Source organism: Grampus griseus (assembly GCF_964374135.1).
Source record: "Grampus griseus genome assembly, chromosome: 13".
NCBI lineage: Eukaryota > Metazoa > Chordata > Mammalia > Artiodactyla > Delphinidae > Grampus > Grampus griseus.
Genome location: NC_139007.1, coordinates 9,560,874 through 9,575,930, shown reverse-complemented (window position 1 = coordinate 9,575,930; position 15,057 = coordinate 9,560,874). Strand labels below are relative to the sequence as shown.

At 43.5% G+C, this 15,057-nt stretch overlaps 1 protein-coding gene across 3 annotated transcripts in view; it reads right to left on the bottom strand.

Annotated features, from left to right (window-relative positions):
* The window catches only part of KCNQ5 (potassium voltage-gated channel subfamily Q member 5), a gene marked incomplete at its 5' end in the record, with an annotated part of 580,981 nt that overhangs the window by 193,471 nt on the left and 372,453 nt on the right, over positions 1 to 15,057 (bottom strand). For all 3 annotated transcript variants that reach the window (XM_082669167.1, XM_082669168.1, XM_082669169.1), the window contains one exon: positions 8,088 to 8,178. In XM_082669167.1, the coding sequence (XP_082525293.1) occupies positions 8,088 to 8,178 (91 nt within the window). The remainder of the gene's footprint in view (positions 1 to 8,087; positions 8,179 to 15,057) is intronic.

Genomic DNA, 15,057 nt, shown 5'->3' with positions numbered 1-15,057 from the left:
GTAAAGATCTCATGTAATCTTCTACATCAAATCCATATAATTTTATGCGCAAGCCTTTCTACTTTGCAAGGATGGGTAAATGTGTCTGTGGCTGATTCCCCACTCTGCCAATACTGACAGATGGGAAATGGTTAACAACCTGTCTAATTCTTCAATACCGTGTGACATAATAGGTAGTGTACAGCAATTAAAAAAAAAACAACAACACAAAACCCCGTGTGTAAGCACATTAGAAAAAGAAAACAAACATGGAACACATATTAATTATGTAGTTATTAGCTTTTCAGGGGGGACTCTACACTTAACAAAAGAATGCACTACAGATTTTCGTTAAATAGTAAGCTACACTAGTGCACTGAAGATATAATTACATCTGCCTAAGTTGGATTTGTACACATTTCAGGAACTGATTCATTGTGCACAGAAACAGCAAACCCATGTTTGCTTTGCTACACGAAGCAAAACCAGCAAATATGCATAAACTCTATTCAGAAGGTGCCAAACAGCTAAGATGTTTGGGAAAACCTGGATCTCTGACCATGTGTTTGAGTCTCGTCCAGATGTTTAGCACAATCCACTTGTGGTTGGGAGCCCTTCTAACACAGCAGGGCAGGGGAGCAAACACGCTGCGATACTCTCTTCTTGCTAAAACTGATAACGACATTCCTTTTATTTCTTGTGGGCGGGCAATTTTAGAAATGACCACCTTCAGTGAAAATTTTGCAAATGCTATACATCATTTTCATTAAGAGGAGAAGTCATCAGGTGAAGATTTGTCACTGGAAATACGTACAAATCATCATGTTGGACAATCTACATTTAAAGGCCAAAATGAATACTTTAAAATTAATCTGGAAGACAAGAAGATATCCAATACAAAGGAAATGCACTCCAAAACAGCACTGCTGTTAAGAAGGTGGGATATGAAATGCAGAAACATACAACCTCAGGCTCATGAAATCAAAACAAACCGAAACAAAACTTTCCACAATAGTTTAACTGGAGCTAGGAGCGCTCCCTTCACCCGCACGGTGCTCAGCTCACCTGCACAAAGCAAGCTGGGACTGTTTACCCCACAGATCGGGCTGTTGATTGTTTACAAAATCAGATTTGGAATTTTTTTTTTTGCGGGGGCGGGTACGCGGGCCTCTCACTGTTGTGGCCTCTCCCGCTGCGGAGCACAGGCTCTGGACGCGCAGGCTCAGCGGACATGGCTCACGGGCCCAGCCGCTCCGGCGGCATGTGGGATCTTCCCGGACCGGGGCACGAACCCGTGTCCCCTGCATCGGCAGGCGGATTCCCAACCACTGCGCCACCAGGGAAGGCCTGGAATTGTTGATACAAAGAACTGCTAGTGGTGTGAAGGGATACACCCATTTGTGATAACTTTGTAGATGGACTCTGTAAGAAAAAAGAAACTAACAATCGGGGCTTCCCTGGTGGCGCAGTGGTTGAGCGTCCGCCTGCCGATGCAGGGGACACGGGTTCGTGCCCCGGTCCGGGAGGATCCCACATGCCGTGGAGCGGCTGGGCCCGTGAGCCATGGCAGCTGAGCCTGTGCGTCTGGAGCCTGTGCTCCGCAATGGGAGAGGCCACAACGGTGAGAGGCCCGCGTACCGCAAAAAAAAAAAAAAAAAAAAAAAAAAAAAGAAACTAACAATCTAAATGAGAGGGTCGCGGGCATCACTTGGCATATACAGAACCACAAGGAAGCCTCAGCCGGCAGAGCTTCCCTGAGCCCTGGAAACACACTGGGGAGACCCATCGGTCTCCACTGAGGCACAGGAGGGTGCGAGGCGGCAGCCAGGCCTGGGATGCAGCCTGGCTCTTGTACAACGTGGTACGGTAAAATGGGAGGAATAACACTTACATAGCAAGGTTTTTTTGGTTTCTTTTGTTTTAATAAGAAATCAAGGAGTTATGGTTTTCTCAGGGTATATGCCCAGTAGTGGGATTGCTGGGTCATATGGTAGTTCTATTTGTAGCTTTCTAAGGAACCTCCATACTGTTCTCCACAGTGGTTGTATCAATTTACATTCCCACCAACAGTGTAAGAGGGTTCCCTTTTCTCCACACCCTCTTCAGCATTTATTGTTTCTAGATTTTTTGATGATGGCCATTCTGACTGGTGTGAGATGATATCTCATTGTAGTTTTGATTTGCATTTCTCTAATGATTAGTGATGTTGAGCATTCTTTCATGTGTTTGTTGGCACAGACTTACTAGAGAATGGACTTGAGGCTATGGGGAGGGGGAAGGGTAAACGGTGACAAAGCGATAAAGAGGCATGGACATATATACACTACCAAACGTAAGGTAGATAGCTAGTGGGAAGCAGCCGCATAGCACAGGGAGATCAGCTCGGTGCTTTGTGACCGCCTGGAGGGGTGGGATAGGGAGGGTGGGAGGGAGGGAGACGCAAGCGGGAAGAGATATGGGAACATATGTATATATATAACTGATTCATTTTGTTGTGAAGCTGAAACTAACATACCATTGTAAAGCAATTATACTCCAATAAAGATGTTTAAAAAAAAAAAAAAAGAAATCAAGGAGTCTGATACGTGAAAGGTACTTAAAAAAATGCTAGTTCCCTTACAGTTCTGAAGAATTTACAAAACCTAGGAAATCAACACCAGCTTTTCACTGTCCCTGGCACTTGGGCACACGGCTTTGCATTGTCCTCTCGAGTTCATAAATTCTGTGCCCAGAGTGAGCTGAGCAAGCCGCTCTGTTAGATCCTGGGCTATCCCTCAGCAGGGCTCCACCCAGCCAGCTGACACTGAGGGAAGAGCTTTGAAAGCCACGAGCATGGTCATCAGATGCATTTACCAGAAAACTACAAGAGTAGAAATCTGTTTCCTTATTCACCCAACATAAGAGGTTATTGTGCACATGAGCCATGCACTGAATGCGTGCCAATGAGTCACTTCTGGTTAGATGGACACGCCTGTGTGAAGAGCTGCCGTAATTTACAGTGTTTGTGGTGAGATACTTGTTTTCTATTACAAAAGTACGATATGATCTCAAATGCAGCCTTTTCAAATACCCCCGGTTCACTGCCCTTGTGCCCCCATTAGGTTCCACTGTATATGGAAGAGCCAGTGACTGTAATATTTGATGCATTCTCTGTGCTGAGCCCAGGGCTAAGCACTGGGATTTAATCCTCACAACTTTATGAAGTAGCAGATATTACTACCCACTTTTAACAGATGAGAAAACCAAGACACAGAGAAGTGGTTTCCTGAACTCACTAGCAGGGGGAGTGCAGTTCTGGATGAGAACGATGAGAGTCTCCCCTTGGGGTGGGGGACAGAAAGCGGAGGACTCCGTGGGGACCCCAGGAAGTGAGGAGGCACCTGCCCCTAACATGCTGGTGCGCTCAAGGAAACAAGTGGAAAGCGCGAGTGTCAAGGAGGTGAGTACCCTGGAAGCTTGTCCAGGGGCTGGTCTGCCTAAGGGCGCTCCCTGTCGGAAGCGTGGGTGTCTTCTACTTGCCAGAAACAGAATGAGTTAGAATGTGGGAATATCTTTTAAAATGTTTTAAAAAAACCCCAAATGGACAGACTTATGAAAACATATGCAACTGTGATATGTGATTTACACATAAGTCTTCAAAATTTACACCTGTGCTGTATTTGTGACCAAAAGTGACTTTACTGTAAATTGCTGCAGACATTTAAAAGCCATTCCTATTACTATTGGATGGCAATTCTTTAGATATGCTTCATCTTGGGAACTAAAGACAATGAGGGTCAGAATTGTGTTCTATGTATTCTGTTTGGTTAAATTCAGAGGATAGACAGACTTTGAAATCAGATTAACTGTTTCAAAAACACATGGTAAAAGAATAAATACAACAGTCCCTAAATAATTAAGATTTCTCTTGGTTTTTTCCAGTATTCTACAACTGATTGAACTTTTATAATTAACTATATGAACTGATAGTGAAAAGAATTAAAATACACATGCTTTTCCAGTTTATTACTAAATAAGAAAAAGAAAAAAAACAAAGGCTATACTTGATCTTTTTTTGTCCAAATAAAACACAACAGTCTTTGGAGAAAACACTGATGAAAAGAGTAACATCAGTAAAACCTTAGACCCGCAACACAGTCCAAATATTTTTAGGTAGGTTTTAAGATTACACTTTGGTTTAAAACATACACCTCGACAATTTATCACTATAGCACAAAAATAGGAGGATACGCAAACTCTCCCCCTACAGAAAGCCATGTAGCAACGGCTTTCAGAGATCAACCATCTGCAGCACTTACTACACTGCTTAATACAAAGGCCTCACTTGCATAAAAGGACTGGTTTCTACTTTGCTAAATCTAAAGGCATTCAAGACGAGGGATACTCCTACATTGTTGGTAGGAATGTAAATTGGTACTGCCAATTTATGGAGGTTCCTTAAAAAACTAAAAATAGAGCTACCATATGATCCAGCAATCCCACTCCTGGGCATATATCCGGAGAAAACTCTATTTTGAAAAGACACATGCACCCAATGTTCACAGCAGCACTATACACAATAGCCAAGACATGGAAGCAACCTAAATGTCCATCAACAGATGAATGGATAAAGAAGATGTGGTACATATATATACAATGGGATATTACTCAGCCATAAAAAAGAATGAAATAATGCCATTAGCAGCAACATGGATGGACCTAGAGATTATCATATTAAGTGAAGTAAACCAGAAAAAGACAAGAAACATATGATAGCACTTATATGTGAAATCTAAGAAATGATACAAATGAACTTATTTACAAAACAGAAACAAACTCACAGACACAGAAAAACAAACTGATGGTTACCAACGGGGAAGGAGGGGTGAGGGATAAATTAGGAGTTTGAGATTAACCTATACATACTACTATATATAAAATAGATAAACAACAAGGTCCTACTGTATAGCACAGGGAACTATACTCAATATCCTATAATAAACCATAATGAAAAAGTATATACATATATATATATCTCTGAATCATTTTGCTGCACACCTGAAACTAACACAACATTGCAAATCAACTATACTTCAATTAAAAAATATACAAATAAATATCAAAATTATTATGTTGAGTAAAAGAAGCCAAACACAAGACTATCTCTATGATATCTAATTCTTTCACTCAACATAATGATGTATATAATTATCATATATATGACATATATGAAATATATATGATATATACAGTGGTACTTTTGTTTCAGTAGCCCTAAGAAACTAATACACATGACAATATGTGTTTCTCAAAACTCATGAAACTATACACTTAAAATGGATGATGCTTATTCTATGTAAATTGTATCTCAATAGACCTGATTAAAAACAAGGGCATTAGAGGAAAAAAAAAGACTGAGGGGTAAAAGAAGACTTACAGATGGCCAACAGTATATGAAAAGAACTCAACATCACTAATCATCAGGGAAACGCAAATCAGCACCACAATAAGATATCACCTCACACCTGTTAGAATGGCTATAATTAAAAAGTGAGAGAGAAGTGTTGGCCAGAATGTGGAGAAAAGGGAACCCTCCCAAACTGTTCGTGGGAATGTAAATTGGTGCAGCCACTATGGAGAACAGTATGGAGGTTCCTCAAAATATAAAAAATAAAACTACCATATGATCCTGCGATCCCACTCCTGGGCAAACATCCCTAGAAAACTATAATTCGAAAAGCTGCACGCATGCTGATGTTCACAGCAGCACTATTTACAGTAGATAAGACATGGAGACAATCTAAGCATCCACTGACAGATGAAGGGGTAAAGAAGATGTGATGTGATATATATATCACACACACATTGGAATAATATTCAGCCATAAAAAGAACAAAATCTAGCCATTTGTGACAACATGGATGGCTCTTGAGGGCATTATGTTTAGTGAAATAAGTGAGACAGCAAAAGACAAATACTGTATGATTTCACTTATGTGGGACCCCTGAACTCGCAGAAACACAGTAGATTGGTGGTTGTGCAGGTGTGGGTGGAGGAAATGGGTGAAGGTGGTCAAAGTGTACAAGCTCCCAGTTATAAGACAAATGAGTTCTGAGGATCTAATGTGCAGCATGGTGCCTATAGCTAACAGTACTGAACCGACCACTTGACCATTTTGCTAAAAGAGTAGATCTTAGGAGTTCTCACCACACACACCACACACACATGCGCACACACACACCACACACACAATGGCAACCATGTGAGGTGATGAACTGTTAACTAACTTCACTGTGGTAGTCATTTTGCAATACGTATGTATATAAAATTGTCACGTTACACACTTTAAATTTCACAATATCGTATGTCAATTATATCTCAATAAAGATGGCAAAATAAAAAAGATGAGCGATGTGTAAAACGTCTACATTTTTATCTGCTCACGTGCACTCTAGTTACTGAACTCTGGTCAGTTGTCCACTGCTCAGGAAGTTTTAAAAATCATGATATTAACCAGCTTTTGGCTTTTGAATAATGTGAGTTTCTCTGGATTATTTAGAAACTCATTAGCAGTGACTGAATTTATATTTCAGAGATTTGGAGGATGTAAACCTCATATTTTGGATTCTTGACCTGGTTATAAAAGAAACCTTTTTACAAGATTCTTAATGCTTGATTTACTCATAATATATACCATTGGTCATGCAGTAAATCCAGTTTTTCATGCTCCCAGGTCTAAAAATCAGATTTATATTTTCGATCTAAAATTCCTAGCTGTAGTTCTGTATATGTACCCCAAAGCCAGCTCTGCCTTAGACCTTGGCTCAGACCATTTGTTGTTATCAAAGGGGTGCAAGAGGCTAAAAGCCCACTTGCTACCCGAATGGAACCTTGTAAATGGAACAAATCCCCAGTGGGCTCTTCGGTCTATCTGTTTTCTATCTTGGGTTTCAACAGAGTAACCTTGACATTAGCAATATACCGCTGAGCACGATTTGTATGGAGAGGAATTGGGACAGATTTGTTCCAGGTTCAAAAGTGATTTCTCCCTGTCACAGGGAAGAGACTTGATGAAGTCTTGGCACTCTAAGCACAAACCAGCCTCTGCGAGCACAGAGGAAAGAGCAGCTGCCCAGGTTGTACGGGCTCATATCCTTCACTTCCCACCTTCAAGGTAAGAATACTTTTCTTGTATTAAATGCTCGCTGCTGTGCATAACCAATTTCTATTTATTAAGGCACATGGCCATCTTACCCCACCCACTCGTTCTCTCTTTTCCTCTCTAGTCAAGCAGGTTTTATGGAAAAAAGTGAGTTGTTCCAATTTATAGTTCATTCAGACAGTCCTGAGACTGTCAAGTTTGATTTTGGGGACCGAGTGAGTGGGTCAAAATGGATGTAAATGAACCAAACTTTCAATCAGATGTGATTTGAGTATACAGCGCTATAGTTCAGTTGTAATAGAAAGTATAAGAGTTTAAAAGGCCCAGAATAACTCAGACTAAAATATCTTGGGGTATTTTTCCATTTTAAAATGAACTGAGCAATTCTCTGTGGTTGAGGATTGACAGCATAATGGAAACAGAGCAAGCTGCAGAACTTCTCACCAGGTAACTTCATTAGCAGCAAAATTCATAATGCAGTCTGCTGGCTGAAAAGAGCATGAAGCCTTCTGTTTTCTTAGGAGGTGCCTGCCATATGCTCATGGTTCTTGGCCGACTATACATAGTTACTGCTAAATTGTGGTTACTGGAAAACACTCTTTACCCTGTAACTTTTAGCAATATCGTAAGAGACCTCAGAGATGCTGATTCTTCTTGTAATTTATTACCATAGAGAAACATAATTAAACCTGCTTCCAAGTATTGCCTTCTACTTACGATGCAACTATAACACATGATACTGCTAAGTAATAGCAATCTAGAATATTTCTATGTATTCTTGGGGATTGACTAAAGGTTAAAACGGCAGGCAAATGTTTCAGTGACCTTTGAAACTTTTACACTTCACAGAAACTCTCTTTTTTCTAGAGATAACTTTTCGTGGGACAAAATGCATTGCATAAATATTATAGACAATTCTTGTATTATGTAAACTTTATGTACATTTTTGTTCATATGTTTCACTTACCAGAATCAAGAGGCAACTCGAGGCCAACTTTGTGTGCTCGGGGATGGTGGAAAACACTGACAAAATCAAGCAACCAAAGACAAGGAGAAAACTGTAAAACAACAGAAAAAGAGAAATTTGATGAGAAACTTGCCTTAGCATGACAGACTTAAGTTCTTATTTCTAATGGCTAAAGCACCAGATCCATTTGAATTGGCACTGATTAAATCATAACAGCCCTAAAAGGGACTAGCCATTTTGAATATCAAAATACAATGTGATGTCCAGTGCAAATGGGGCTCCTTTGCAACTTTACTGATGAGAAGGATGAATGTGTGTGTGCATGTGTATGTATGCGTGTGTGTTGCGAGCTGTACTTAAATGTCCACAGCTAAGAATCTGCAAATTTCCTATAAAGGGCTTTCCCAAGCAGGGGTCCTGAAAGGCCCAGATGTGTTTTGTTCTCCTGTTCGGGACCATAAGTGGTAGCTGCTCTCCTGTCAAAGGAGCAGACTCATGCCCCCGTTCGGCAGCTTTGGTGAACTGTCAAGGGTTCTAAGTGCTTACTAAGCCACTGGCTCCTTTTCAGAGTCTAATGTTGTTCCTGGTTTCTCATCTGCCATTTCTTTTTTTTTTTTTTTTTTTTTTTTGCGTTACGCGGACCTCTCGCTGCTGTGGCCCCTCCCGTTTGCGGAGCACAGGCTCCGGACGCGCAGGCCCAGTGGCCATGGCTCACGGGCTCAGCCGCTCCGCGGCATGTGGGATCTTCCCGGACCGGGGCACGAACCCGCGTCACCTGCGTCGGCAGGCGGACTCTCAACCACTGCGCCACCAGGGAAGCCCTGCCATTTCTTTATAGTAATAATAAGAATAGAAAATGACTTCCTCTGCTACCCATGTGCTTTCCATTCCCTTCCGGTCAAACCCCTAGAGAAATGCCCCCAGCCCTACTTGTGCTGCAGTGACAGAGAGCATTTTCTACTACTCCATCTACATTTTTATTTCTAGAAATACGAAACTTCTGGAGCCCGGTGGGGGGGGTGGAGCCGAGTTCCCAAAGTAAACGTCTAATAAAAAGGGCAGGCTCAGTTTTAAAGTTGAAGTTACTTATCCTGGAATTCAAAAAAAAAAAAAAAATCCCAATATCTGAGCTATTTTCCCTAAAAGTCACATTTCTTACTTTTACTCACATCGTACCCATCTCACCTCTTACTCCACAATCTCCTGTAAAACATCAGCTCTGTGTTCTTTAGTACAGCTGGCCTCTGCCTCCTCTTGACCTGCCCTGATGAATCTGCACGTCTTTCTACCACCAAGGGCTGATAGCCAGGGATTGGTGACTTATGGCCTGGGGACAAATCTGGCCAATAAAGTGGGTTTTTTTTTTTTTTCCGGTACGCGGGCCTCTCACCGTTGTGGCCTCTCGCATTGCGGAGCATAGGCTCCGGACGCGCAGGCTCATTGGCCATGGCTCACGGGCCCAGCCGCTCCGCGGCATGTGGGATCTTCCCGGACCGGGGCACGAACCCGCGTCCCCTGCATCGGCAGGCGGACTCTCAACCACTGCGCCACCAGGGAAGCCCAAGGCCAATAAAGTTTTATTGGCACACAGCCACACCCATTCACCCGTGTATTCCCTATGGCTGCGCTCACACAAGAACTGCAGAACTGAGACTTGTGTTCTAAGCACAAGACTGAAATATTTACTCTCTGGCCTTTAGAGGAAAGTTTGCTGACTCCTGATTGATACCATGTATTCCTTATTTCTTTATATCTATTTCAGCACAGAACCCGAAGTGGGTATGCTGATAATTACTCACATTCAGAGGTTTCGTATAAGCGAGATACTGAGCTAAGCCCCTTTCACATGCACTATCCACATTATCCTCTCAAATGTATGCAGTAGAAATCTCATTGTTCCCATTTTGCAGATATGGAAACTGAGAGTTAAGAACATATTGTGACTCATCCCTGGCTGCTTAGCACGAAGAGGGGTTCAAGCACTGTTGTCCTTGAGTTGCCATATGGTGTCGCTGAGGAGCACAGAGGAGGATGGCAGTGATGTTCTTGGCTCAGCAAGACTTCTGGGGGTACTTCTCTATCTCTTCCAACTGAGAGGGAGGTAGTTATTCTGAACAGCAGAAGCCTTCAGGAGGAAGGACTCTACTAGGGAGAAAACCTGGTACGTGAGTTAATAACAACTCATCATACTTTTGTCTCATGTACCTGATGATTCAGGATTGTTTGGACTATATTTTAAATTGGCCCTAGCAGACTGGGAATTGTAAACTAGACATCAAATTCCAGCGCACCTACAGACCCCCGAACTACTCACGAGAAAGTGAAATCCAGGGATCACTGAGGGAGTTTGGAGGATGACGTGGCATCAAGTAAAGAGTGACAGATGTTTGCCTCCAGTGAGGGGCTGTTACCTGCAGATGCCTCCTGAGTCCAGGTTCAGCAGAAAACATTCAGAGAAGCAAGCAGGGGATGACTCAGTCACTAAGACACCTTCTTCCAAGGGCATCCCAACGGCAGCCTCATGATCTCTGTGTTTGCTCAAAACAGACCTACAGGGGCTTCCCTGGTGGCACAGTGATTGAGAGTCTGCCTGCTAACGTAGGGGACACGGGTTCAAGCCCTAGTCTGGGAGGATCCCACATGCCGTGGAGCAACTGGGCCCGTGAGCCACAACTACTGAGCCTGCACGTCTGGAGCCTGTGCTCCGCAACAAGAGAGGCTGCGATGGTGAGAGGCCTGTGCACCGCGATGAAGAGTGGCCCCTGCTCGCCACAATTGGAGAAAGCCCTCGCACAGAAACGAAGACCCAACACAGCCCTAAATAAATAAATAAATTTTAAAAAAAGTAAATCCTATTTAAAAACAAAAAGCAAAAACAAAATAACCCAAAAAGACCTACATCACGAGCCCTTTTGCTAGTGGCTTCTTCATTAACAGCTGGGTGTTGCTTAATCTTTTCCCTTCATGTCACTACTTTGCCCATTTTCTTCCTTGAGCTGATCTTACCCTCCCCTTTCTGGTAAGAGTAGTTTCTGTGCTAGAATTCTGTTATTTCTATGAGGACCCACCTGACTACAGCAAGCCAAATATCTGCACTGCCCTGGCTGCCTGAGGGGCTTTGATGAACAAATACATTCATTAATGAATTCCTTCCTTTCCTCAACCATTCATCCACTTGTCCAATCAGCAAATATTGATTAAGCATATAATACCAGGCTGAGCCACAGGGATATAACAATAAATAAGATTTTCTTTTCTTGCCTTCTCAGAGTTCAGGATCTGTTGAGGCATACAGGGTAGTAAACAGATGTAAAAAGAAAATTAAAGTTCTGCGTGATGATTCCAAGGACAGGGAAGGTACAGGGGACGCCAGGAGCACACAAGAGGGGAGGGATTAGGCAGGACTGGTTACTTCGCTTGTGGAGTTGAGTGCAAAGTGAAAACGTGAGGGCCCTTTGTTTAAAAAGTATTAAGAATTTCAAGATGGTGACAGCAGAGCATGACACCAAGTGTGGCACCTTTCAAAGTTCTGGGTTCCATAGGACTGCACAGGTGGAATGTCCACGAAGCCCAACTTGGGGTTTGGGAAGACTTCCTGAAGCACGTATGGACCAAAATGAGCCCTGAAGGCCCAGGAGGAGTTGGTCAGCACAACGGCTGGGTGGCTGGGGAGAAGGACACTCTAGGCCATTCACCCGTGTGGGTGAAGGCCAGGTGCAAGTACAGTGTCACCAAAATTCATTAAGTAATCAACAGGGTAGAGTGAGTGAACACCTGCTAGCTAGCTTATCCTCTGGTGGTTCATGAAAAACGTAAGGCAGGTCATTCCTGCAAGTTCATTTTTTGCATAGGAATCATCTTGGTTCCACTGAAAACATGTCCGCAAAAGATGTCATGCCAAGCACAACCGAGGGATGAGCGTAAATCAAAGCAGCCCCTACCTGTAAGGAACCAGTGCCGTGTGTGAGGTGAACACACAGGGTCATCACAAAGGGTAGAGACAGACGTGCTAGGAGAAATGCCCCAGTGCCTGAAAGTGGGGAGGGGTTCTCTCCAGTTGGGAATTATGGAAGCACATCAAGACAATCTCCAAATATGGGTGTTGCTGGAGCTGGTCTTTGAAGGAACGGTTGGGTTTCAACAAGAGAAGTTTCTGGAGAAACACATTCCAGAAAGAGGGTATCACAGGAGAAAGGCAACACGGCAGAATATGAATGAGATAAAGTATTTGCTCCCTGTTTCATGGAACAAAAAGTTATCGAGCTTAACTGTAGCACAGGATGAGACAGGTGGCTGAATTGGGAGTCTGGGGCCATGGTGGGTAAGTCAGGGTCTGTCCTTAGTTCAGGAGACAGTGGGAACCACTGAACATTTTTGAACAGGAAGCTAATATCATCAGAGTTGCTCTGCGGGAAAATAAGTCGGCAGGCATGTGTGTTAGGATGTCTCTTGAGTACCTGAGAAGCAGGGTTGGGAGTGATGGTGACCAGGTTACGTTGTGAACTCACTGGCAGAAATGAGGGTAGGACAGAGAGGCAGACTGGATGCTGTGAACACAGGAGCTTCCTGACTTGGTAACTCTTGGGCTCAGGGGTAGAGGCTGGGAAGGGAGGGGGTGCTGAGAAGTCTGAGGTGTCTGTCCATAGTTATTGGTGATGCTCTTAACAAGCCAGGAGAGGAAAAGTCAGGAGAGTGAGGAGGAAAAACCGATTTTGAGGAGAAGAGGACAAATCCAGTCTTGGACATCCACGTGGAATTGTGCGTCTGAAACTTGGGCGCACAGTCTGGCTGGAATATGGAAGTGCTTTTCTCCTGGAGGAAGTGAATGTGTAGACCGAACATAGAAGAAAGTGCAGACAGAGCACAGAAGGTTTGGGTAAGTGGCACAAAGGATATCTGGGGACATTTCCTCATCTTGGAGAGTGACACCATGGAGAAGGACGGACTCACGCTGCTGTGAAGTGGCTCTTGGTGGCCCTGTCAGAGACAGACTCCCTGGCTGGAGAAGCACTTGGCTGACAGCGTCATCTCTGAGGGGACAGCCTGCACCGCTGGGTCTGAGTGTGGCTCTGCTGATCTCCCTGCTCCTGAGGGGCCCACACCTGTGTGCATGCTCTCAATGCCCCCTCTCCACCTGTCTGTGGGCTGAACAGAAGTGGGAGCAGAGGCAACAATCACTGGACAAGGGGTGTCTTAATCCAGGGCCCACGGGCCTCCAAGAGGTCTGCGGATAGAATTTTGAGGGGCTGTGAAAGTGGATCGGGAAAAATTACGTCTTTGTCACGAACCATGGCAAAAACCACGATGGCGTCAGCAGGACGCATGACTCTGTCACTCTGAGAAATCACCGATATTTTCATATACCATTTTACAGCTGTAGATGAAACAGTTTGTTTCATCTTAAATATTGATTTTGCCACATCACTGTTGCAAGATTATGGTATTCTTAGACCCACTGCTGGGAGTTGTTTTTTTAACGCATTAATAAAGAAGCACATGTATTACTATATCAGAAACTTTTAAAATATTTTAACAATAGCATTTCAATATAATTTTTTTCTTTTGTAATCTCCTGTATTTTATGCATTTAAAAACATTATGCAGAGGAATGGTTCACAGGCTTTACTAGACTGATGATGGGTCCATTGCTCACAAAAAATTAGAAGCCTGTGGTGGGAGATATCTGAGGAGGCCAGGGGCTGGGAGCTGCAAAATGGCCCATTTGGTGGAGGTCACCAACTTAGGTAAGGTTTTTTTTTTTTTTTTTCCGATCCTAGAGCATTTTAGATATTTATTTCCGTATATTTAATCCTAATTGTTTATCTTCCCCCTAGAGGTAGGTTTTAAAATAATTTTGAAAAAATATGAATATTCTTTCTTTTATACATTAATCCTGAGATATCATAAAATCTATATTCCTGCAAAATTATTCTGTAACAGCTACTGGCTTTTATTTTGCCTGAAGCAATCATTTATATTTCATTTCTGAGGAAATTCACTTTGATGTAGACCTTTCGTCCTTTAGAAAGCAGAGATTATTCTAAGAGGAGAAGAAGGGCATTTATGATGCAAAATACTATCAGTTCAAAACCTTCTATGTTTATTCCAGAAAACTACCATCAGGGCTTCCCTGGTGGCGCAGTGGTTGAGAGTCCGCCTGCCGATCAGGGGACACGGGTTCGTGCCCCGGTCCGGGAAGACCCCACATGCCGCGGAGAGGCTGGGCCCGTGAGCCATGGCCGCTGAGCCTGCGCGTCCGGAGCCTGTGCTCCGCAACAGGAGAGGCCACAACGGTGAGAGGCCCGCGTACCGCAAAAACAAACAAACAAACAAAACTACCATCAGCTTTTGTGGGCTAATTAAGAACCAATTTGCCAGATTTACTTTGGTAGAAAGCTCTACTTGGAAATATCATGGGGGCTTGTGCAACAGATGATGTCCATGACTTGGGAAGCCAAGGTCATGCTTCGAGCAGGGGTTCATTTTGCAAGAATTAAAGTGATATGAAAATAAAGCAAGTTACGCAACGTCATTCTCTCACACACACACACACACACACACACACGCACCCCGCCCTGCAGGGGCCACTGTGAACTATGCCGTGGAGAAGGGAGACGCAGGGCTGATGCCGCCCGTGGGCTCTCAGCAAGCTGAGCTCAGCTGGCAGGCAGACTCACAGCACAGGCTTTGTGGGCTGCCGTAACCACACAGTCCCACGTAGAAGGTGCTCTTGGCGAGTCTTTTGGGGGACAATGCGCTTTCCATGTGTAACTGTCCACGGGAGTCAACTGGTCGGAAAACTCTGGGGGAGGGGAGATCTCAAACGTCTTAAATGGATTGGAATCATGGGATTAAAATAAAGAAGACTAACAGGAAGTAGATAGGAAGTTTTTAAAGAAAACAACTCTTCAGAAATAACTTCGCAAGGAAATTCAACCCCAGCTCTGACTTCTCATACACTTCTATCAGA